Raw genomic sequence first — 25447 nt, 5'->3', positions numbered from 1 at the left:
TGCACGGTTTTATGGTTAAGAACTCAAATATTTACATGTTGAATCATCTTACACCAATTATGTTTGCAGAAAGGATCAGCTGCATCCTTGAAACAATTAAAACTCATCTTCATAATAAATTTGTTTTAAAAAAAAACTTTTCTGGGACTTAAATAAAGATGAACGTTACAATAAATAATCTTTATTTTAAGCATAAAAACAGCTTCACACAATGTCACATATATATACAAGGAAAACATCAGAGTACGGTCATGACGACCGTCTGCAACTTGCTACATTTGCAGGTAGAACTTTAAAGGTTGAGATTTAAAAAGTCTTTTCCAATATTGCAGCAACTAATTGACGCTTGTCAGCTCAGGAAAGACAGCCCAATGGCCACACTGCATCTGAACACATCACAGTTACATAAGCTCTGTAAACACTCGACAAGTCCACAGTCTGAGGGGATCAATGGCGTCCAACTCCATTGATCTCTCATCTGCTCATCCAACGAGGCAGAGAGCAAAAATCCAATAAAAGTCCGTTTCAAACGTCTTTACGGTCGAGCAGCATAAAACTACAACGAGCTCCCCATGACTCCCTGTGAGGTCGTTCTGCTCGGAGAGTGCCGTCCCCCGTCTGGTGCAATGTGCTGGTTGACGTTTATGACGCAAAGGAGCAGCAGAATGACCACCACCAGGTCGTCCAGAACCCCCAGCAGCCCGCAGAGAGAGGGGTCCGTTTCCAGGGGGGTCGACGACGGCGCGGGGTCGACAGAGGGAGAGGAGGAGATGGACACCACAGTCCCCACGCAGCACAGAGCCACCCTGAAGAGGAAGAGCCAGACCAGACCTCCCATGGGGCCAAGGCAGTTACGAGCCAGTAACTGCAGAAGAAGAGGCGCGTCGCAGAGGTAGTCTGTCATCTGGAGGGGGACACGACAAGGATCAAGTCAGACTGGAAGACATGTCGGAGGGTTTTGCACAGGAAAAAAAAAAAAAAAAAAGGCATGAGAGCAAATCTAAAGTTAAACCTGGTCCATGTGGTCTGTTCTGATCAGTTGAGATCAAAATGTGTATTTTTTGCACAAATTGAAAAAACTAGAAAAAACAAAAATGGTGGCGAATGTGTGTGCGCCGTTATCGTTTTAAAAGTGTTAATGAATATTTCCAGAGGTCAAAGGTCAACCAGCACCCCCACATTCACAAAATCAAAAACATAAAGTTGAGGTAAGAAAAATATTAGCTGCACAAAACCAGTGCAAACATAGCACAATTAATTAATATCAATTTTGTTTGGGGTGGCGGGGGACAACTTTATTCTGGTCCTGAATGCATCGTCTTTTCTAAAAGGTACTTTTTCAAAGTTCATCTGCTTCTATTCAGTGTCTCACTAATCTGCCATGCTTCCGTCCTCCAAGAAGCTCATTTCTATTTCCTAACAGCTGTATGTGAAGGAGAGCCTTCTGGGAAATCAATTACTTTCTGCCTCTGCCATTGTCAAGTGTTAACCAGGTCCTCTTTCATCTGCCTTTTTTTATTTTTTATTTTTAGAATGAAATAAAATCTTGAGGTTGCATAAGAGGTGCTCCCATTACCCATTGTATGCAAATGTTAATGAAATTTTGTCATTTTCGTCTCAGTCTCGTCTGATGTTGCATTCAGCGCTGTGAAAGAAGGGAGTCCCTGTGCAGACACTCACCCTTCGCGGGGCTCCTGAATAGCGTTTGTTGTAGTCCGTGATTTCCCCGAGAACCTTCTTGGACTGCTGATCTGATCGGCTCTCCTTAAACAGGTTGCAGAGCACGCTGACCTGAAAGAGTCACGGGCCGCTTTTTATTACAGGTCTGACGCGCCCCACGCGACTGGTGATTAACGATAAATCTGTTATGTCAGTCTACCTTCTGTCTGCAGAGAGGACAGCTGACCGCGTCCAACCAGGAGCCGTGTCTCCAGTAGGTGAGCAGACAGTTAGCTGCAGAAACAAGCACGACGTTTTAACACGTTTGTCTTAAAATGTCAGTTGATCAAGCAAAGTTTCAGTGTTTCAATGTCTGTGAAGAGTCTTGGCAGAGCGGTTGTAACTGAGATATGGGCGTTAACAGTGAACGTGGGGGAGATCATGTGTTTTGTAATCAGTAGCTGATAGTGTCAAGGTTAAACAGGAGTGGGTTTATGTCATAAACGCTATCACTATCCAGAGGCAAAGATTTCCTAATATAGAAGCCAAAGGATTTCTTTCCCAGCAGGAGGCGAGAAACGTTGATAAAGTAAAGCCTGGCTGGAGTTTTAAAGCTCTCTGGCTGAAGTTCACTCATTTACTCAGAAGAATAAACAGGACTTTTATCAAGTCCTACTTACTATTAGGACTTGATAATTTTTCAGTTTTGGTTTTATCAAGTGAAGATGAACTCTGTGAACTTCTGAGCATCAATAAACCACAATCAGGGCCCCTACAGCTGCTGTACACCGACTCTGAATCACTTGTTGACCAACAATATACTGTGCTTAGCTCCAGCATTTACACATGAACTTCCTTACCTTTACATAATCAAACTTTCATGCATTTTATTTGGAAACGTATGCGATAGACTACCAGAAAGTAGCGCATAACCATGAAGTGGAAAAAAAAGGAAAAAAAGAATAGACTTAATTAAAAAAAAAATACTTCGTAGAGCAATCTTCTGGTACTTTGAAGTACATTTATTCCATGTTTCAGCATCTAGAGACTAAATTTTGCCCATTATTATTTACAACATGGGTCAGAGTGACTTTGAAGAGGCCATTCTAACTTGTGAGTGTATTTTTGATTAAATCATTCTGGCTTTAGAGACACTGTCCCACTGGAAAATGAACCTCAGCTCCACTAAATTGGCCTGTATCCCTACAGCATCACAGCCACCATATTTCCAGGATGACGTGCAGCTCTTGCTTTCAACCACATATGAAGATTTGCATGTGCAAAGAACATTTAATTTTGGTTTTATCTTGATGCAGACTTTTATTTCCAAACAATAAAAAAAACGTCTCTCTCCTACCACCACTTAGTTATGCGGGACTTTGTGTTTTGCCTGTCACATAAAATACATTGAAGTTTGAAGTTATGAGAAAACGTTCAGCAACTGGAGTGTAAGAGTGGCAGAGATGGGTCACACTGTGTGTGTGTGTGTGTGTGTGTGTGTGTGTGTGTGTGTGTGTGTGTGTGTGTGTGTGTGTGTGTGTGTGTGTGTGTGTGTGTGTGTGCGATCTCGTACCACAGAATAAATGGCCGCAGTTGGTCTGGACTGGGAATGTGGCCGTCTGCAGGCACACTGGGCAGTGGGAGTCTCTTGAGCTCATGGATGCACGAGGCTCCTGAAGAGAGACACGCGCAAGGAAATCACAAACACGCACACAAACAACAAACGCATATAGCATATTGAGGATTATGAGAAAACCTTCTGAACAAGTGTAGCGGATTTTTTTGTTTTTTGTTACTTTGTATTTAGATCAATTAGCTCACATGAGGAGCTGCAGGACTGTTTGCCAACAGCCGATCACAACCCCTAATAAAAGCTGTGATTATCACGAGGTCGGACGACAATCACGTCCTGAACGAAGCCGCAATTGTGGTCGTGGCTGTGCGTAAGCGCGACGCTCACCTGATGGCAGCTTGCGCGCATTGTTGGCTGCTCACAGGTGCAGGTGGGATGACGCCAGGCGATCCTGACCCACTCGATCTTCAGGGCGCAGATGGAGCGGCCTGCAAGATGAGACATGGACATGACTGACAGCTCTTGTCGCTGCCAGTGACGCCCCACTACTGACTGGAGCTTGATGAGAGTCATTAGGCCTGAACCTACTCTGATTGTGGGTCACACATATTGACGCAATGAAGATTACATTTATGCATGCGAGAAAAAAAAAAATGAAAAGGCTAACACAGGCACCCAAAGTGTGTTTTTACGCCTTTCATTTGACAACTTTAAGCGTTACGTGTACAAAGTGCGTCCACAATGAACAGGATTGAAGTTAAATAATAAACGGATCAGAAAAAAAAATGTCCTAAATAAATCCCATAACATTACATTTCTACACTTACGAATTAACTGTGTCACTCTGGAAAGAGCAGCTGTTAGTCCTCGCTCAGGAAAACACGAGGAAGTGCAACGAACCTGGACTGAGGTGTGCGCAGCAAGGCTCGCGTAAAAGCAGAAATGTTCAGGAGGGAAAGGCGCCTTCTCTGTTTCCAAGCGGGGAGTGAAGTGCTGCAGCCTGACAGCGCTGCAGCAGATAATACATCCCAGCTGCTCGTCAATGATTAACTACACCCTCCAATATCAACCCGGGCCCTTTGGTTTAAAGGTGGCCCCGGATCAATGAGACTCTAGAGGAGCTGCAGCAAAGAAGGCGTTTAATTTGGTTCACGTTGGACTGTGATTATTAGTGTTTATGATTTAAATAAGTAAGGAACATGTGTTCCTTTTATTTACTCTGGTCACTGATGGACAATTTGGATCATATCAGATAAGTTTCCTTCCACGCTTTGTTTGGTGGGTAGGATCTGACTTAGCCAATCATTTACTTTTCTTTGCTCTGGCAAACCTTCTCCACACAATATTTCACTCACAGGGAACTGCTGGTTATGAAATCCATGAAGCGGGCACCAGAAATGATGCTATTTACCAGAGAACTTAAAACCAGGCTGCCCACAGACCCGTGCAGGCTTTTATAAGTTTAAAGCCTTAAAACACCTGTCCAGATTGGACTCAAGGTCCAATTTCAATTCACAGAAAGTCAGAAAAACCAGGTTCAGAGGAAGTCAAGACATTTGCTTCAGAGAGTCTGGCTTCAGCAGATCCAGACTTAAGCCACTGACTTGTACTCAGAAAAACCTTACACTGATCAGAGGACTTAAAACTAGTTTAGAGTCCCGTGTTGAGGTAGTCATTGTTTGGCCTCGGTTTAAAGGCTTTGACATCTTCTGAATGCAAGGTCTGCATGAACTTTGTAAGGAAGCCCGTTTCCATGTTGCCTCCGCAGGTTGCAGGAAGCGCCCATTGACAGGCTTGGTGAAGATACAGCAAGCAAGCAAGTTACGCAAATGTGGCATTTTATTCCTCGAGTAAAACTCCCACATGTCTGATCTGTAAATGCATCAGTGGACTGGTTGGTTTTTGTGCATTTATTTATTGTTTTTTTACTACTGGATTCAAAACTACAACCTCTTTCAAAGAATCTGTAGCACTTTTTTTTTTCAATCAAATCACAACGGTTTATTGTCGTTTTATGGTAGAACTACTTTTGCGTCCTCTGACAGTCCAAAATCATAATGGTTAGATTGTGTCTGTGCGTGTGTGTATGTGCATGTGTGTGTGTTCGCGTGTGTGTCTCTGAATGGATGTTCATCCTGTGTATGTTTGTGATGAACTGGCAATCTGTCCATGGTGTACCCTGTCTCTTTCCCAAAGACTAGAGGAGATGGGAGCCATTCCCATTGGTGGGTACGGACAATGGATGGATGTAAGTAATATCTCTCTCTCTCTCTCTCTCTCTCTCTCTCTCTCTCTCTCTCTCTCTCTCTCTCTCTCTCTCTCTCTCTCTCTCTCTCTCTATCTATATATATATATATATATATCTATATATATATATATATATGTGTTGTGTTTGTGTGTGTGTGTGTGTGTGTGTGTGTGTGTGTTATTTTTGTTTTGTTTTTTTTACATTTTGACCATTTGTCATTTTCTGTAAATAAATTCTCAAGGTTTTTAAGTAGAGTTTGAAAAGGTGTGTGTGTGTGTGTGTGTGTGTGTGTGTGTGTGTGTGTGTGTGTGTGTGTGTGTGTGTGTGTGTGTGTGTGTGTGTGTGTGTGTGAGGAGCATACTTGTTATCTTAACTGTCAGGAGGACTCTTGTCTTTACATTATCCAAGATGTAAAGAGTCTAAAAATAAAAAACAAAACCAAGAGAAAATGCAAATTTTTGTCAAACGAACACCAGCTTTTGCAGTTGTCTCTGAATTTTTGCTGATTTATGATGCAACATAATTTATCAAATCAAGCAAAGTCTAGAAAAAAAAAATTTTGTGCATCATTAACATATGAAAGAAAAATTGATCTGGCAAAAATCACAATCAGGAACGGTAGTTTTTTCTTTTTTTACTACTGCCGCTTGTAAAAGCCTGATTGGTGCGTACGTAATGTTCTCAATTTGACTGAGCGGTCCCACAGCTGCTTTTAAAACGTTGATAAAGTCAGCTGTGGCAAACGAATACAAAACTTCTGAGCTTTTGTATTCGTTTGTAAAACGAAACCATATAACGACTAAATGGTGGGAATGAGTTAAATGCAACTCAGCTTTCATTACAGAAAAAGACACCAACCAGTCTTGGATCTGACTGCTCAGACAAACAGAGATAAAGGATGAAAGGTCAGTGGGACAGTGGTCACTACAATCAGACTAACTTCACACTAGTTCTGTCATCATGGTGTATCACGAAATTCAATAACAACCACAAATTTTTCAACCCAAAGGGAGACGTGTCGACAGCAAACCAAGAGATGGAGAACTCCTCAATGGGGTTATATCAGTCTGAAAACTAAATTTTTGCAAAGTAAACAAGCCAAAACGGTGCTCTTGATAATGCAGCGGATGTCAGATGTGACCGTCAGTATTTCTTTCACAGAAGTTGACACTGAACTTGGACATGACAGGCCTCACACAGTTCAGGAGTGTGTGCAATGCAGGAATATCTTGGCTAATATTTACTCTGGCACCCCAGATAAAAGCCGGAGAGTCCGCTGGCTTCAGGTCATCTAAAAATAGTCGCTATCGGTCAGTAAGGGTCAGGGTCACACAGTGGCAGAAATCAGATCAAACCGCAGCTGACATTTAAAACTGGCAAAGAGGGGAACCGCTCCCACCCAGGGTGAATGGGTAATGGTCAGTGTTCCCTCTCACACACACGCACACACACACGCACGCACGCACGCACGCACGCACGCACGCATGCACACACGCACACCATTTCATTCAATAATTTTCTGGTGATATCAAACCCTATCCAGATCTGAGGAGTCAGATGGATCTAAGAAGAAGACTTCTTCCATAGCAGCAGCTGACATGCATGCAGCTTTTTAATTATTCTGTTTATTTTCTCAGACCTTAAACTTCATTGTTGGGTTTTGCTCTTAAATACACTAAAAGTTTTGAGTTTGTTTTTGGTTGTTTGTGCGTGTGTGTGTGTGTCAACATATATCTGCCCTTCTGATTATTTAATGGACCCAGCTGCATTTTCAGATTTAAATGCATTCAATTCAACTATATTTATTATTTTTAGAAACCCAGTCTTGCTTTCATACAAACTATTTGCTTTGCAATTAAAATCAACTTGATCTGAATTTATTATTCAATAATGTGATTATGCAGCACAGCACAATCAGAAATGATTGCCTGTCACAAGATACTGCATTGTTTGGGGAATTTTGAGGCTGCCAGGGTACAGTGCTGATATGCCATAACATAATCTACAGCTAAATGGATTAACATTCCCAAAGTTTTAGTTTTCTCAGCGTTAACCAATGAGCTTTTCCAACCTCTACTAACTCTATGGATGGGGGTTTATTTCAAATAAATAATCAGCACAAATCAAACTTCAATAAAATATTGTTGCTGATGTAATAAATTAATGAAATCCTGTTCTATAAATATATTAGGGTTTTTATCTTCTCGTTTTAGGTAAATAAAGCATTTCTTTGTGATAACTTGTTTTCACAAAGAATTAAATTTTTATTATTTTCCTTTTAGTATTTATTTCTTATTTTTAGAGGTGATTTCATCCTGAAAATGGGTATTTTAGAAATGTTCCTTAAGCGCAATAATCGAGTGAAAAGTCGTTTGATCAGTGAAAGCGGGGTAAAACGCTTTAATCGCTTAATCACATAGGCGTATTCAGAATCCCAATGCTGCACTTTCATTGGCTAGAAAGTGTATAAATAGCTGCCAATCATATCTGAACTGAATGCTGATTGGTCCTCCCGCAAGCAACAGCACGCCAAGTAGCTTAGCAGCGTCATTCGCCAACACTTTACGTGATTTCGTAGCGTAAAGCGTCCTAGTTCGCTCTCGAGCTACGTATCTTTCGTTGGCAGTTTACCTTTGGCAGCAGGTGAGGTCAAATGCAGCGGCACAGAGCGGAAGAGCTTCGTTGACACGAGTGGAGGATATTATTTTTTTATTGTTTTTTTTTTTTTATTAAAAAAACCAAAAAGGGAAGCAAATGGAAGACAGTGCAACGGCGCTGGTGGAAAGCCTGATAATATGGGTGAGTGTGTTTGGTGAAGTGAATGTGAAGCTTAGAGGACTGCGGTATTTTTGTCACCTGTGTGGTGAAGGTGGTGGAGCTCTGTGGAAAGCTAGCCGAGCGAAAATAAAGAAGTTACGTTGGGAGACACGGATAATGCTATCCTATTTGGTCGACAATAAACTGATCATTTTTGGCGTTAGCTTGAAAGGCATAGTTACCGTAGCAACACCAAGTCAACCGGTACAAAGATTTGCGACAGCGATAAGGATCAACAGCCTGCTGCATGTTACAGTTAGCTTTCAATATAATGTCAATTATGGAGCGCTGAACGTGCCATAATCCAACAAATACATAATCATTATACGTAAAAACATCAAATAATAATGTTAACAAAATACAAGTTACATTAAAAGTGTTTGAAATAAATATAGAAAGTTGAGTGGACTAAGACTGAAAATCAATTTAAAAATTTCTCTTTGTAGTCATACAACTAATTGAATTATTTAGATTTTTTTTGTGCTCCTTGAATTAAAAGAGGGAAAAAAAAAGCTATGTAACTTATTAAATGTGGGTGTGTATCTCAAAAACCAGGAAAGTAGCTAGTATTGATCTGGTATGTTGACCTAGATTTATTAGATCTTACAGGGGATCCACTTGTATAAAAATATATTAAAATTGTAGACGACCACATCACTGATATTGCTTCAGTGATGCTTCAGTTAAACATCCTATAGTCCTGCACTGCTTCGCTATCACTGTAATTAGCCAAATAAGTACTACAGGACCAACCGCATCCTGTAACACATTCACAAACAACAACAACATGGAAATAAACTTTGGCTCAGTTTTACTCACAAGATCAATACCTGTATGATAAAAATGACAAGTGATGCCTAATGCTGATGGTAACACCAATATATTATGTATCCCTAGATCATGTTTCTATTTTTATTTTCACTACGTATGTCTAAAAAATTTACAAAAAGATCTGTTTTTCTTTACTGAGCAAATAAAAAATAGGTGGGCTTAAAAAAATCCGAAAACTGCACTATTCTACAAATACTATAAAAGTTGCAGGATACTAGTGACCTGACACCTCTTTTCACATTTAGTTTTTTGTGCGTTTCTTACACACAAAATTTCCCAAATTTCCTATTACAAATTTTCCCAAGCACAATTCTAAATTTCCCAATTGTAGAATGGATTATAAATTTGCTCATAACAGTCTTGTGCTTTTTCTCACAGATGCAGACGTTCAACACTCCAGCACCTTGCAGCACGGTGGAGGAGCTCACCACGGGAGCAGCAATGTCTCAAGCACTTCATCAGATGTAAGAAATCACATGTACTAAAAAAATAGATGGTACATCTTTCAAAAATATATATTTTGTGCAATGCCCATTGATTTAAACAAATGACTAGCTGTTAAGAAAGAAAATTATTGCTTGGTGACTTAAAAAAATGTTTTTTTTCCCTTTTACATTAAATTTACTTTTTTTATTGACTTATTTTTTTATTTTATTTTGTGAAACCACTTTCCAACTATGCCAGTGAGTATAGTTGCTTCAGCAATTTAATCTCACAAATCAGTAATTAAACTTTGGCTTCACCTAGTCATGAATTACTTTTATAATTCAGAAAAAGCAATAATTTTCGATTTTTCTAAAATATGTTATGTGCAATTCAACAATTTTTTTCTTTCCACTGTTTGTGGTGCAGAGACCCCACGTGGTTCAATGAAGCATGGACGAGCCGTATCAAAACAGATGTTGAGGACAACTGGCGACTGAAGGTACAAAGACGTATCCTCACTGTGCAGCATTGGCCCTGAATGCTCTGGTTGCGCCACAGCTCATTTAATTCTGACCACAAACCTGCTTCTTTTGTTGCTGCCTTTAGCCTGCATTGAATAGATTTGTTGTGATTCAAGTGTGGGATTAATTATAATAATATTTGGATTAGATCATGTTGATGATCTAACAATACAGTCGTGATGATGACTAAAAGGCAGATTCTAACTCATAAGTGTGAGTTTGCTATTCCTCCTTTTTTATTTAACTTGGTAAATGTTTCTGTGGAAAATATGGATTTTACTTGGAGTGTGTTTGTCTTTGAAGTTCGAATACAATTATTTATTTCTCAGTTTGAGAATTACACTATAAAGCATTTATTTTCAGTTGTATTTCACAAAAATTAAACAAGGATTATAGCCTTTTCCAAAATGTTTGGCCTAATTGATCTGTATGTTTTTGTAAGTAGTAACATTGTGAATATAATATTCATGTAAAGAACTGCAAGATATAATTTTGTCTGTTTTGCTCCAGTCAAGTGTCACTGCATGGTAAACTTACACGTATTTTCCACATTATCCTCTTTTTTAACAGTTAAGTATTACACCTAATTATATTATTACTTGAATAAATTCTTAAATAGAAATGAAATGACTACAATATTTACTTTTATAACTAAGCCACAATTGTGACAGTTTTATCAGCATTTTGGAAAAACATAAGCAGTTCCAGAACAACAATAGAAAGAAAGAACCTTTCATGTAATATTTGAAGGTAGAAGTTGCACTGGGAGTAGATTGTACAAGGAAATGTCTAAAAGCCTTTGTTTTAATTTAGTACACTGCTACTTAAATAGGTGTATGTTGTAGCACAGTCCAATGCAAATTTATTATGAAAACTATCATTGCATGCAATACTAAAATAGAAAAGAACTGGTTTGGCGGCAGTAAATTTTAGCTAATAATTTAAGTGATATGGATTCTGATTCTATATTTGTAACATATTTGATGCTTATTCTTTAATGCAGCATCAAATTGTTTTAGTGGAGTTTTGGTGAAGTCATAAAAAAATTGACCCAGAATATTGAGACAGACAATGTTGAGTAAAATTTTTAAAAATATTTATCGCAAGTCATATTCATAAAGTGACTTTCACCAACATTATTGCATGTTGCATTTTGGAACCCTAGTTGGCAATTGACCTTTTTGATACATTTGAAGCTGATTATAATTTCAAATCTCTCTCCTCTCAGATGAACAATCTGAAGAAGATTCTTCAGAAGGTGGTCGACTATTATAATGAGGTATGAGGTCCATAGAGTCCCCATGGCTTCCTGCAGTGTGCAGTGGTAGTTTTATATTGGTTTTTATTTGCCAACTTAGAAAGTGTTTTGTCTATAAAGGTTTTATTTATGCCTGTGTATCACCAGGTATTGGCTCAGGACATTTCATACTTCCCTTTGCCGGATGTCTCACGGGTGGCAGAGCACGCAGAGCCGGTGGAGATGGGAAGGCTGCTGCAGCTCATACTCGGCTGTGCTGTCAGATGTGAGCAGCAACAAGGTTTGTCACTGCTTTTACAGTTGGAACAGATGCTATATAACTATAACTGCTTGTAATTCTGTAAGTCTTTCTGAAGTAAAAGCAAAAAGTCCTCTTGTTAAGAAGGTGTTCTCCTCTGTTGGCAGAATACATTCAGATAATTATGACCATGGAGGAGTCTGTGCAGCATGAGGTCATGAAAGCTATCCAGGAGGTTGGTTTGTTAAGTTTCTTTCTCATTTAAATTAGATTTTACAGATGATTCTTGTTAAAATTGGCACCTTGTTTTAATGTCTGGAAAAGTCTTTGTAAGGTATTGGATTAGGTGTGGAAAGAGCTGGATAGACCAGTCATTGGGCTCTGTCTTTGCCATAAACCCAAAGCAGAAAGATATAAAACCATCCATTCATCTCCTAAAACCCTGGTCCCTAGTGGGGTTGGGAGGTTCTGGTGCCATTCTCCATCTAACGTTCTGGATGAGAGGTGGGGTTCACCCTGGACAGTTCGCCAGTCTGTTGCAGAACATTAAACCCGGTTACCTATTTAAGTGTCATTGTTATCGTGCTGTTCACCAACATCATGTCATATTTCATGTTTTTGTTTTATCATCCAGCTCTGATGTTCATGTCTGCCAACACTGGTAGTGACCATAGGGTTCTCTCCACATTTATTCTTTTATTTTTTTATTTTGAATTGTAGAGTATCATCATAGTCAGGTTTTCTATGTTGATGTTTTGTCACCACCCTCGTTTAACTAGGCTGCTGTTTTGTCCTAATAACCTGATGACATTTTCCTCATCAGCTCATGAAAAAGGATAATTCAGCAGCATTAGGAACAGAGCTGTCAGGGGACCCAGAACAGCAGGTCAGTAATTATTCTGTCATTTTGTCTTCTTTTTTTATTATGTAATGCACAGTCATTCTTCACTAATTGACATTTCATAATCAACAATGTTCAATGCTTTGCTGTAAAAGAACGTAACAAAAGCTGCAATGAATTTCAGAAGTATTGAAACTCACTGATATTTTTCACACTTTGTCACAAAGTATCACAAACTGTAATACAGAATCTATAGATCACATTTTCCATACTTCACCTGAACATGGAAAACACAAATGCAATTCCCCGAAGACATCACTGTCCTCATAAACTGACAGACTGAGCCTCTTCTACTTGAATTAACCATTCAAGCAGCAAATGATGCCATTGTAACTCTCCAGAAGCTGCAGAGGTCCCTAGGTGGATGAATGTGCCGACAGGAGAAGTGATACTTATGTTCTCCATAAACCTGGCCTTTTTAGAAGAGTGCAAAACAAACCTATTGTAAGGGTAAAAAAAGCCTGAAGGTGTTGGGTTCGCTGCTAGTCACAAGCAATACTGGTGACAAAGGAAGTATGCACAAGAACATCCTCTGGTCAGATGACCTCTGTCTTCATGCAAAACACCATTATGTGGACTGAAACTAACAATGCACAAAAAATCCCTCTATGCCATTCCCAGCTGTTCAGATTTGATCAGAAGATGGATAGAGCCAACTTGGAAACCTCTTAGAGGCTGCACAAGACACTGGGAAGGAGGTTCAACTTTCAGCAGGATGATGACTCTAAACATACAGCCAGAGATTTACTAGAGTGACTCGCATTAAGTTATATTTATGTATTTCAGTGGCCCAGTCAAACTCCCGTTTTATGAGTTATTCATTCAAAAGTCTGAATATAAATGTTTCACAATTATTTTAAAAAGAAAATGAATATAATGTTTTTTATACTTCAATTTTTGCTACTTTGTGTCATTCTGCAAAATAAAATAAGGTTTGTGGATGACACACGACAGAGGAAGTGGAAAGGTTGTTTTTCTTATAAAATTCTTTGACATGACATCTGTCTCGAATGGTGCTGTATAAATAAATTAGATTGAAATAGTTCTAATATTTGACATTTCGGAAGTGTGTTTTCTAATTTTTGCTTATTTTGATTGTTATTCTGTTTCCCAATTATGTGTCCAGGTGAAAAAACTCCTGGAGGACGTTTCTGAACTCATGTCGGAAAAGGTAGCCTTAGCCCAACGCTGTCAGGAGCTTGACTTACAGGTGAATATAAAGCTCGTGCTCAACCTCATTCTGTTCAGACAGAAAGTTCTTCATAAAGCACTTAGCAATAAGTTTGTTTTTTTTCCCCCTAAAGTGGGCTCTGGAACATCTCATTAGTTTGCAGATTTTAACTTTCTCTGTGTTCAGACATGCATGCCTTTGGTACAGTGTAACCCAAAGTTTTGCAACTCTCTGTAATGCTTGGGCTCCATTGTCTGGAGCTGCTGTGGCAGAATGACTGTGGACTCACAGTCTGGGTTGTGCTGGCTCCACTGTGGCATCCAGCCTGCACTGCCATTAGCAATACCACTGCTAGTGTGCAGGGAGACCACGAATAACACAGGGTCTGATCAACTGTTTACCTCGATTCTCAGCAGATTGATATGGTCAATTTCCTGCCTTGCTTGGGTCTCTGGGCAGAGAGGTAAGTAAAGTGCAGCTTATCGTCGGGGAGACGGGAACTAAACCAATCTAAACCAGCTATTCGAATGTTTGCTCTAACTTTGCTAACAGAGGGCTCAAACTGGATTTTGAGGAGTTTTGCAAAGCTTGTTTAGTAATTGTTGCAATATTCCAATATTTGAATGTGAACTGTGCCAGCCATTTGTCCTCTTCTTCAGGGGAACGCATGCTCAGAAATCCGTGTCATATGAGGTCATAATAATAATAATAAACGTGACTATTTTATGTCCATATATGTGTTTTAGGGGTATTGTCTTAACAACATGACTTTAAAATCAGGCAATGGTTTTTGTTTTCCTAACTCAGTCTATTAGTACAGTGCTGTGAAAAAGTATTTCTCCCTTACTCATAAATTTTTTTTTTATGTGTAAATCTTTCAAATCATCAGAAAATATGAGATATTTACTGAATGGAAAAAACTGCATAAACCAACTTGGTCTTGCATGAACATGTAATTGCTGACCTTGGTCAATCAGTTAACTGTGTTCAACTAAGAAAGCTAAGTTCGGTTTTGTTAGCCCCACCCAAATGAGACTACGAACAAACATAGACTCATGTGGGCGAAGACTACGTTTGGTCGTCTCACCCACATCCTTGAAATATGATGAGGGTGAGAAACGAGAAATAACTTGGACTTGTGTGACAACATGAAGCAGACTAAAAGGTCTAAAAAGCAACACTTTGCACCCAAAACCAAAGAAATGGATGAAAAACAAAAGACTGTAAGGCCATTTCCAGGGCATATCCACAAGTGAATAAACTTAGAATGGTGGTGAACCTTCACCGGAGTGGCTGGCCTTCTTAAATTACTCCACAAGTGGATCAGCAACTTATCCAGAGGGTCACAAAAGAAGCCAAAACAACGTCTGAAACCTGACTTGCCTCTGTTAAAATCAATGTGTCTGATTCAACACTGTGAAACCAAACAGCAAAGCCATACATTGGAGTTGTGTTTTGTTGCTCTAACTTCTCTCTCTTTTAATTCTCAGATGTAACTTTTCTGCTCTGCATGCTGTTATTGACCGGCAGGAACTTTCACACTGCTGCTCCTTTCTGCTTACTTTAATCCACATCAACTGGCATAAAACTCCTAATGAGAGCTGCACTGACAATTTTTGTTCCTGATCAGGTGGCCGTCCTCTTAGAGGAACGAAACAGCCTTCTGGCCGAGAACGATGTCCTAACAGACAGAACCAGCCAGTTGGACACATTCGATGACCCCAGCACGCCATCAGGAAGGAAACACAGTCAGCTTCAGCAGCAACTGGAGAATCTGCAGGAAGAAAACTTTAGGTTGTTTACTGTGGCTTTAAATGCACCTCACCTGTGTGTTTGCAGCAAAGACCAAATGCTCGTGTGTGTGTGCGCGTGCTCCCTCTAGGCTGGAAGCTGCCAAGGATGACTACCGGATCCACTGTGAGGAGCTGGAGAAGCAGCTGGTTGAACTTCAGCATCGAAACGATGAGCTTACCAGTTTGGCAGAGGAATCACGGGCTCTCAAAGACGAACTGGATGTTCTGAGGTTTGTGTTTGTTAAACAAATGCTTCCACAGTCGTTCTTTTTGTCATTTGTAATAAAGTTAATATCTGTAGAACACTGATCTCTGATTCTGATTCAGTTGAACTTTTCTAACTTCTATTCACTCCTAAATACTTTGACCTGTGTGTCACCCTATAATACTCTATCTTGGTAAACAATTAGGAAGTTGAACAAAATTGGCCTGCACTTCCATTTTGCGTCCATTTCATTTGTAAGAGATTTCCAGCAAACACATCAATGTTTGTAAAAGTCCAAAAAGTATAAATGCTTTTGCAAACTACTACTACAAACTACACTTCAGTCTCACTGCAACATTTGACTTATTTACTGGAAATAATTGTGTTGATTTTCTTCAGGAACTGCTCAGATAGAGTGGTGATCCTGGAGGCATCAGTGGAAACCTACAAGCGTAAGCTGGAGAATCTCGCAGACCTAAAGCGGCAGGTGAAGCTGTTGGAGGAGAATAACATGATCTACATGCAAAACAGCGTCTCTCTGGAGGAGGAGCTGCGCAAAGCAAACGCTGCCCGTGCACAGCTGGAGTCCTACAAAAGACAAGTAAAGAGCTTACTCTGATTGCAAGATTAAATAACATTTTTTGATTATATGTTTCTGTTTTTTGGGCAGTTTTGGCTTAATATCTGCTAATATTCTTTCAGCAAACTATCTTTTTTTGGAGTTTGTATGCTCTAGTTAACACTTAATCAATGATTAATTAGTTGACGATCATTTCAATAATTGATTCATTAATCGTTTCAGCCTTACAAACAGATTTGTTTTTTGTTTTAAAAGGTCCAAGACCTCCACAATAAGTTGTCGGAGGAAACCAGACGCGCAGACATCATGGCGTTTGAGATGAAAAAGTTGGAAGAGAAGCATGAAACTGTGTTGAAGGAAAAAGAGGTTCAACATCTTATAACATTTCACCATTAATATGTACTATATATTGGCTTTGCTTAACACTTTTCTCTTAAAAAAAAACAAAACACAACTTTACACCGTTAGCGTATCATCATTGAACGAGATTCTCTGAAGGAAATCAACGAGGAGCTGCGATGCACTCAGGCTCAACAGGACCAGCTCTCACAATCAGGTACTTATCAATCAATTAATGATGCTTTTTATTATTTACTAACTTATTTAGTATCTAAAGTTCTGTGGAAACTTTAGAAATTAGAGTGAATTATCCTCACTCTAATTTTTTTTTTGTCAATCAAGCATGTTTCAAATAAATTAATAAATAATCAGCCTGACAACAACAACTTATTAGGTTTATAGGGCAAGGAAGATAATTTTATTATCTTGTTCTTCCAAATTGACTTAAATTGTCAGAAACTTGCATTTTCTGTTTACTGACATTATCTTTGTCTGGCTGGAACATATAAGTATGGCAAAAAAGAGAGGAAAACTGTAAGGGAGTAAATACTTTTTTTTCACATCACTGTACCTTTTTGTACTTAGGAATCCTTCCCTCTGGCAGCCCCAGCCATGAAAACCTGGCAGCTGAATTAATTCCCGTTGAGTACAGGTAGTATTTTACTGCTTCATTGTATGCATTTCTATTCTCTCTGCTCCAATGTTGTGTGCGTGATTACTGACTGTCGTGGTTATTTAGAGAAAAGGTCATCAGACTGCAGCATGAGAACAAGTTGCTGAGAGTGCAGCAGGACGAATATGAGCAGCAGAAGATTGCCACGCTGCAGACCCAGCTGGAGGCAGCTGAGAAGAGTCACAGCAAACTGGACACAGAGAACAGGTGTGCTTCATTCGTGCTCCTCGGTGTCGATTCTCTTTGTGCAGAATCGACACGATTGACGTTTTTCTGTTTGCCGCTTCGTCTTCAGATTGAGCCAAGAGCGCATCAGTGAGCTGCAGCAGCAGGTGGAAGATCTGCAGAAGGCTCTGCAGAGTCAGGCTGCCAAACCAGATGATGTGAGGGTGCAAACATGCTCTGTCAGCAAAACACAGAGTTACAATGTAATCTGAAGCTGGATGGGAAAAAATTATAATTGAGTGAGAGAGATCAGGGAGTGAAAAATATTAAATTTTTTTCTTCCTGACGAATGCTTTTTCACTCCCTTTCTTACTCAATTACTTAGTGACTTAATTACTTAAGTTGCTAGTTACTAACTTAAATATTTGGTTAATTTTCTTATGTACTTGGTTAGTTGCTCACTTAAGTATTTAATTACCTGCTGTTAAAGTAGTTTGTGTATTTAGTTACTAGGGCTCAATTACTTACTTGCATAATTAGACATTTGAGTTTGAAAAAGTGATATGGACATGAGAAATGAGAGCGAGCTTTCAATAGAGAGGCTTCATCCAGGATGTTATGCTCCGTTTTGACATATATTTTTCATTTTCAGTCCAATCTAAAGAGGAAACTGGATGCTCACATGTAAGTGAGTTTGCTCCCAGATAGAAATACAAGCTTGTGTTCTCCAGTAGGTGGAAGTGGATCACTTGTTTCTCCTCAGGTCCCAGCTGAACGACGCTCAGGATGAGATCATGAAGAAGAAAGAGCTTCTGGAGGACCTTCAGCCTGACCACACCCAGACCTGTACGGTTTAAAACTTTCAGTGCAGTTGTGTTGTGCTTTCAACATGCAATAGAAAACTGATTTGTTGCTTCTCAGCTTTGAAAGTGGATGAGCTGATGGCTGCTCTGAAAAAGAAGGACGATGACATGCGGGCCATGGAAGAAAGATACAAGATGTATCTGGAGAAGGCTCGCAACGTGAGTTCAATTAATTTAGCATCAGTAACTCTTAAATGTGGGGTGAAATGAAGTTGCTTATCAGTATTTCATCTTGACCTTTACTTTTCCCTTGAAGGTAATCCGAGCCTTGGACCCCAAGCTGAATCCTGCCACTGCTGAGATCCAGGCTCTCAGAAGCCAGCTGGCAGATCGGGACAAACAGATTCTCAACCTTGAAGTAATTGCACTTTGATTTAATTGATTCTAGTAGAAGTTTGCAATCAATTTGAGTATAGCGTCCATGAATTGTGATGTTGAATGCGTTTATTTTTCTTCTTCTTCTTCTTAGCGTCAATGTGAGCAGGCCAGGCTAAAAGAGAATGAGGAGAAGCTGATTGTTTCAGCTTGGTATAACAAAGTGAGTCCTATCAGCTTTAATTAAAAATGCATACAATTCACATTTTACAGTGGTGGCATTTACTGAAGTGATTGAGAGAGCTTTAAAACAATATCAGACTTGGACAGCAGTGTAAAAAAACACAATGCTCATATTCTTTTTGCAGACATTGACTAAGTTGTAACACATTTCTGTTTGGGCTCTAGTTTCTGACACTAGACAAGGTTGATCTTGTTAATATGCAGCTAGTTTCATGCAGAACCAAAATAATGCAGAACCAACCATAATATTCATCAGTAGCGATTCAATAACAGTCAAAATAAAATGTCTAACTTTATACTGAACAGTAAATGCACCGTAGCAGTCGCTAAAATATCATGCTGTCAACAACCGTCTTCATTCTGGGGGATGTTTCTGCGAGAAGATTTGGTTAACTATGTTCAGTTCTCTATCGGTGGGATGTAAATAAATAAAGTTAAAGGAAGCACTGAGGAATCAAAGCTGTTTCAAGTTTACTGATGCTGTGAGACATCGAGTGAGAGCTAAACTTTCAGCAGATAACATGAAGTTGCTTTGATTTAGCTTGTTGAAAATAAATAAATCCTTTCAGTGGTTGAAGCTAACAGTTTCATCTGACGCTAAAAGTTCAGAAGAACTCAGAATAAGAAGTGTTTAAATCACTAAGCTATCAAAGCCACATAAGCAGATATTAGGAGGCTGTTGTTACATTTAGTGCTGTATTTTTTTTCCCCAGCTGAACATCGTCTATGTTTTCATATGTTTACCTTTGTCAAGGCCGGCTATCAATCAGCGAAGAAGATATTTTTGTTTCCCATTCTTTCCTGGCGACTGCTCTCACACGTGATGTTGCCTTCGCATTGAGATAATGAATGATTGCTTATAAGAGGCAGAAGTGCTGTTTTTAGGACTTTTGGTATTATTGTTCTCTAAAAAGACAGACGAGGCTAATTATGATCAGCACATCTCTACTAGTGACATTTTCAGTTTTCCTTTAAATCAATGAGTCCAATTTACCTCTGGTTTTTGTGCTATTAGAGTTTGCACTTTCAGAAGTTGGCCATGGAATCTCGTCTCGGAGGCCGCGCTGCCGCCACGTTCTCCCCCGGCCAGTCCTTCCTGACGCAGCAGCGGCAAGTCTCAAATGCCCCACGCAGGGCCGCTTCCGTCAGCGTGCCTGCCACTACCTCCAATTAGACCGTCACAGCACCTCACATCCATTAAACTAGGCAAAAATACACAGAGGTGGAAGCACTCAAGTGACCTTAAACGCCTCTGCTGTCAGCCTTTGAGGAGGGTCAGACTGCGCCTGATCAGTGATCACTTATCAAACCCATCCCAGGTCAAAGCAGAGGTTGTGTTGGTATACCTTGCTGTACATTAGCCTGAAGGACAGCCTTGCAGAGACTTTACCCCGAGTCGACCTCACAAGCCAAAGCTAGATGTAGATTTGCAACGACTATCCTCTCTACCCTGTGATTTAAAAAAAAATTTTTTTTTCTTTTCCACCCTTTTTAGCTTTTATAGCATCGCTCACCTTGTATTGAGTTAAGGTCAGAAGTAAAAGGGAAAAAGTTATTGTGGAAATAAGGCCTGCTATTTTAGTTTTAGTGTAAATGGTGACTTTAATTGCTGAAATCCAATCAAATGAAATGATTGTACAAATATTTGAGAAATGCACATCACAGTGGGGACACTTGAGAAGGTGTGGTGTAATAAAGCAGCATGAATAGTCTTGATCCAGCCATATCTGGTGCAGGCCACCAAGGATTTCAAAATATTAAACAGACACTTGTAGTTTTCTATAATTGAAAAGTTCATAATTTCAAATGCTGTTGAAACAAATTAAGTCATATTAACTCTAATTAACACTTGAGGTGCTGCAATAAGAAATCTGGGAATAGCAATCAATCAATTTGCTTTTTCTTTATATACTCTTGATGGGAACTGATGGGCCTTTTTGTTCACTGTGTGTGTTGATTATTTAAGTCAATAAATATGTTACTGATACAGAAATTAATGATTCAACACCAGCTTTTCAACATGCAGCCATCACATCCAGGTCGAACACTTTTACAGCTCCTGCAAATTGTAACACTAAAACTTTTCATACATGTCAATGTTTTCTTTTAGGATGCTGATTAAAAGAACATTTTGAAAAGCACTTATTGTCTTTTGCGCTGAAAGTGATCAGTCTGACCCCATGTAGTTAAATGTCCACCAACCTTCAAAAATACAACCACAATCGCAGGCGGATTTTATGGTGACCTTTTGAAGATGGACTATTATAAAGTTCTTTACAAATATCTGAAAAGTGAGGAGTGCCTATATATTCAGTCCTGAGTCAATACTCTGTCAAACCATCTTTCACTGTGATCTCAGTTATGAATGCAGAGTCGATACAAAATGCTTCTCACTTTTCAGATATTTACTTAGTCAAAATCTGTTATTCTTCATATTGTGTCACAAAACATCCCCAAAAAATCCATTTGTGTTTTTAGAAGGTGTGTGAACTCCTTTACAAGACATTGCAAGCTGTTCAGGTTTATCAGTCTCTTTATTGCCTTTCCTCTGTTTATTGTCAGCAGCACATGAGATGTTCTGTTATGTGGCCACATGGGGTTTATAGATGTATGTCACTTGAATCTCTTTCTTTGCAGCTAATTATTGTAAATTGCTGACTTAAGGGCATAGTCATTTAATAACATAGACTGTACAATCAGGTAGAAGGCACACAGAAACATGCATAACGCTAAATGTTTGTGAGTAACTTATTAAAGAAATGTCTGATGAATTTTAGAAAATGTTATTGCTTTTTTGCTGAATAAATTCGTTTCCAAAAAATTGCAGTGAATTCTTCTTTATTTCCAATAAGATGTCAATTCTCAGTAGGTTATATTAAGGAAGCCGTGACTAATAAAAGAAGGCAATTAAATTATCACATCATCCAGCATCAGTCTATTAACAACAACAACAACAAAAAAAATGCAGAAATTAATCCAATAATAAACTCAATTCGTCGACAGGTTCTCAAAACGAAAACCTTGTGAGTAAATCATGGGGTCACATGAGTTTGAGAAGATTGATAATGGTTGATTAAAATAAATGTTGCTAATTGGATAAATTATTACATATAGATTTGTCTGAACAAGGAGAAAGTTCCATCAACATTGCCTAGTTAAAAATGCTGATGTTTCTGCAATTTGCCAAAGTGACAATAGATGCATTTTCACAAAGTGCCTATTGTCCATCTTGCAGCTTATGTTTCATCGCATGTAACCGTCAAGTCAAAGCGGGATTTTGCAAGGATCTTGAATGGATGTGGTGTGCGTGTGGCTCCAGTTATCCCTTCTGTACTCAGCTCAACGCCGTCCGGAGAGGAAAAGTGAAACTTCTGGAATAAGATGACAAAAAACAGGAAGAGTTCCATCCTTGCCAGACCTTCACCGAGACACGCTCGCTTCCCTGAGAAGAGAAAAAAGGTGCCCTCATCATTATTCTTTAAACATTATCCTTAGATCGGTATTACCAGCGTGTCTTTCCTGTTCAAAATCCTAATTCCAAACTAAATTTATGTGCAAAGTTATCACATTCATGCTGTTGTTACCCGCGGAGAAAGGTAAAAATGCTTCCTTCCTTATGAACCTGCCGTCTTCGTCCAGGAAGTGTTTGGGGTTGAAACTGTCAGGGGTTTCCCATTCGTTCTTGTCAAAAAGAACAGAGGTCAGGTTAGGCATCACAGCCGTCCCCTGCAAAGAAAGAGGGAGCAAAACAGATTTATTAAACGACAACATAGGGAGAAAATCATATGCCTTCCAAAAAGACAGGAAACTGAGAAAATAATTCTGCCACGGGCTCATTTATTGGATACTATTTTTTACATAATGTGTGAAGTGTTTTTGTGTCTGAACAATGTTGGTCAGTTACATTGTCCTTTACAAACAATGAAAAACAGAAAGGCCCCAAAAAACCCTAACAATTTAAATGATTACAACACTTAAAATCTGGAAGTGGTCTTGAAAAGAATAATGCAAATACTGGTTGCAGAAGAAAAGAATAGAAAAAAAAAATCCAAATATAGAATGTTGTGAAGACAGTTTTTCAGAAGTTTGCTAATGTGTTGTTGCTTCAAGCTTTTGCTTGAAGCAACAACATTCAAATGTGAGATCCTGCAGACGTGTTCGGGGGGATGACCCGACACACCTTTGGTATGAAGTAACCGCTCAGCACTGTGTCCCTGGCTGCCATCCTGAGTGCGTTGAGGGGAACAATGTTTCCCATCCTTTGGATCTCGTGGATAACAGCGTCAGTGTAGGGCATGTTGGTTCTGTCCGCCATGGTGGGCTGGCGGCTCTGTCCGACAACTTTGTCTATCTCTTCCTGGACTCTGTCTAGAAAGGAAATGAAACCACATGCGGTAGTCTTCCTCTGGTGATTTGATCTGTTGGTGAACATGGTTCTGATCTGAGCTCACCCTGGATGTGAGGATGGTTTATAAGGTACAGAAGTCCCCACTGCAGAGACTTTGAAGTCGTTTCACTGCCAGCCAAGAACAGATCAAGACAACACAGAACCAGGTTTTCTTCCACAAATCCCACATCCTGGTTCCTGTTGTGCTGTTGAGCAAAAACGAAGAGATGCATACACAATCAGGATCTTAGATGTGATATTTCACAATCTTTTTTTTTTTTTTTAGTTGAACCAAAACGAGTCCCATACTCTTTCCTCTATAAGGAAGTTGTCGATGTAATCTCGTGGGTTGCTTAGATCCAGATCCAGCTTGTGTCTTTCTATCTCTTTCCGGATGGATTCCTTCAGAGATCTGGAGCTGCTGAAGATGCCATTGTGAGGCCCTGGCAAGTGTCTCATTATTGCTGGGAAAGCATCATAAAGCTGTTAAGAGAGACAAAATAAGGGTGTCAAAATCTACTGACTGCAAAAGAATGTATTACTTTCTGACTTTTACACTATGAGTGGAATTTTAGAGAATAGCTTCTTTTAATACTTTGTATAATTTGGGGAAAATATTACGGTAATCTTCTTTTGTAGCAACAGTTGCGCTCATGTGAGGCAGATTGTTTCTCGCCCTCCTTACTGGAACTTGAGGAGAGTTTGGATAAGAATGAAGCACTCCTCCATTTTCAGTGTTTCAAAGCTCTCTGCTAACATCTTAATGCTGAGCCAGAAACATTCCCATAAACCCTGGGAGAAACTTTTCATAACTCGGGTAAAGTGGGAAGTAACTAGACTGAACATGTCTGCTTGCTATTCTCCTTCTTGGAAGAATTTATAAAGTGCTGTTTGAGTTCAAATCACCAACATCTGTTTGGTAACTTGGTGTGAATGTCTTTTTTTCATCTTTTTTTCCATTCTCGTACACCCTCTCTGCATCTTACCAGGGCCCATATTGAGCCTTCCAGGTAGGCTATGTCTGTCAGATTCCTCAGCATGCTCTGGAGGTCCTGGTCACTGTAGTCAAACCTTCTCCCAAACACAATCTGGCAGATGATGTTGGACACAGCATTGTTCAGAAGAGGCACCGGGTCGAAGGCTTTACCTAGTCAGAAGACAGAAGTCTTTAAATATAAGACGCAATCTGTGCAAAAATCGACTCTGTTTTTCGCTGCTGTCAACCTTCCTCCTTCTGCATGGCCTCCTGCAGGTGTCGACTCTCCTGACAGATGTTCTTCTCCGTGGAGCCCTTGGCCATACCAAAGGTGCGCAACATGGCCATGGCGAAGCGCCGCTGTCTCCTCCACACCTTCCCATTGCTAAAGAAAAGACCACCTAGAAAAGGCAAAGACATCGAATATTTCTCAAGTGTTGGTTGCCCCGACGCTCTACATCTGACCCACCTGAGTTTCCTGAGTAAATCCTGGTTGCCATTGGACTGTGAGGCCGGTCTGCAAAGTTTTCTGCCTGTGATACTAAAGCCTCTTTCACCGTCTTCCATCCGGACAAGAACACCGTTTTGTGTCTTCCCAGACGTATGCAGAACACATTCCCATAAACATCAGCAAGCTGTGGTAGCAGAATCAGAGTAGAAGGGTTCTATTGTGGAGCATGTGACTCTAAAATAATGCAGTCAATTTGTTGTTGACACCGTGACTGATAATTCTTTTTTTTTTTCTGTTGTTGCATTTTTTGTATTAAAACATCTCTTGAAAAAAAGTAAGAAATGGTAGACATTTATGAAAATTAGCAACAATCGTGCAAAAATGCTGGATCACCAATATCTTATTATTTCTGCTTCTTTTTCCTTTTTATTTACCTTAGTGAGGTAAATATGAGGCTGCTTGGATTCAATGCTGAAGATGTTCCCAAAAAAAGGAAGAGCAGGCGGTCCTGGTGGGAAGTGAGGTGGATCCTGTTTGTTGAGCAAATTTACGATGATCAGGATTACAAAAATCAAAATCAGCATCCATCTGAGACTGAACCACTGACACAAGCTGCAGAGCCACATTGTCACAGTGAGGAGAGGAGGGAAGAAAGAAGGCTTATCAAGATTTCTGTCCACATGGTTCTGAGGTGGGCTGGTCCTCTGCTGACTCCAGGTCTGGTAAATGTGAAGTGCGTGACTGAATCAGTCCACTCACTCGTTTGTAATGTGCATCTGCTTTGGTCAGCTGAGTTTCACGGATTTGCGGTTTG

At 39.7% G+C, this 25447-nt stretch overlaps 3 protein-coding genes across 3 annotated transcripts; 1 reads left to right on the top strand and 2 right to left on the bottom strand.

The window, feature by feature from the left end:
• Positions 1-58: 58 nt before the first annotated feature.
• Positions 59-4147, bottom strand: si:dkey-183n20.15 (RING-HC_RNF170 domain-containing protein). The gene is made up of 6 exons (XM_055057738.1): positions 4060-4147; positions 3566-3720; positions 3233-3332; positions 1880-1953; positions 1681-1791; positions 59-904 (listed from the first exon to the last, which is right to left on the bottom strand). Exons 2-6 carry the CDS (start codon positions 3638-3640, stop codon positions 557-559), a joined length of 708 nt encoding a protein of 235 aa, XP_054913713.1. The 5' UTR covers positions 3641-3720; positions 4060-4147; the 3' UTR covers positions 59-556.
• Positions 4148-8073: 3926 nt separating this feature from the next.
• On the top strand, positions 8074-21590 carry hook1 (hook microtubule-tethering protein 1). The gene is made up of 23 exons (XM_055057082.1): positions 8074-8123; positions 8227-8279; positions 9507-9592; positions 9981-10053; positions 11304-11354; positions 11481-11613; positions 11739-11806; positions 12395-12457; positions 13599-13682; positions 15274-15437; positions 15526-15666; positions 16041-16242; positions 16477-16587; positions 16690-16777; positions 17146-17212; positions 17300-17440; positions 17529-17616; positions 18051-18082; positions 18162-18244; positions 18320-18420; positions 18518-18619; positions 18731-18799; positions 19835-21590. The coding sequence occupies exons 2-23, from the start codon at positions 8235-8237 to the stop codon at positions 19991-19993; spliced, it is 2151 nt and encodes a 716-aa protein (XP_054913057.1). The 5' UTR covers positions 8074-8123; positions 8227-8234; the 3' UTR covers positions 19994-21590.
• LOC129377334 (cytochrome P450 2J6-like) lies at positions 21479-25289 on the bottom strand. Its single transcript, XM_055057218.1, has 9 exons — positions 25068-25289; positions 24652-24817; positions 24431-24583; positions 24193-24353; positions 23516-23689; positions 23271-23412; positions 23000-23187; positions 22404-22545; positions 21479-22261 (listed from the first exon to the last, which is right to left on the bottom strand). Exons 1-9 carry the CDS (start codon positions 25257-25259, stop codon positions 22056-22058), a joined length of 1524 nt encoding a protein of 507 aa, XP_054913193.1. The 5' UTR covers positions 25260-25289; the 3' UTR covers positions 21479-22055.
• Between the last annotated feature and the right edge of the window lie 158 nt (positions 25290-25447).

This window comes from Poeciliopsis prolifica, unplaced genomic scaffold, assembly GCF_027474105.1.
Source record: "Poeciliopsis prolifica strain line A6 unplaced genomic scaffold, Auburn_PproV2 SCAFFOLD002, whole genome shotgun sequence".
Classification (NCBI taxonomy): domain Eukaryota; kingdom Metazoa; phylum Chordata; class Actinopteri; order Cyprinodontiformes; family Poeciliidae; genus Poeciliopsis; species Poeciliopsis prolifica.
Note: the sequence above shows the minus strand (reverse complement) of the source record. Positions and strands in the feature narration are given on the sequence as shown.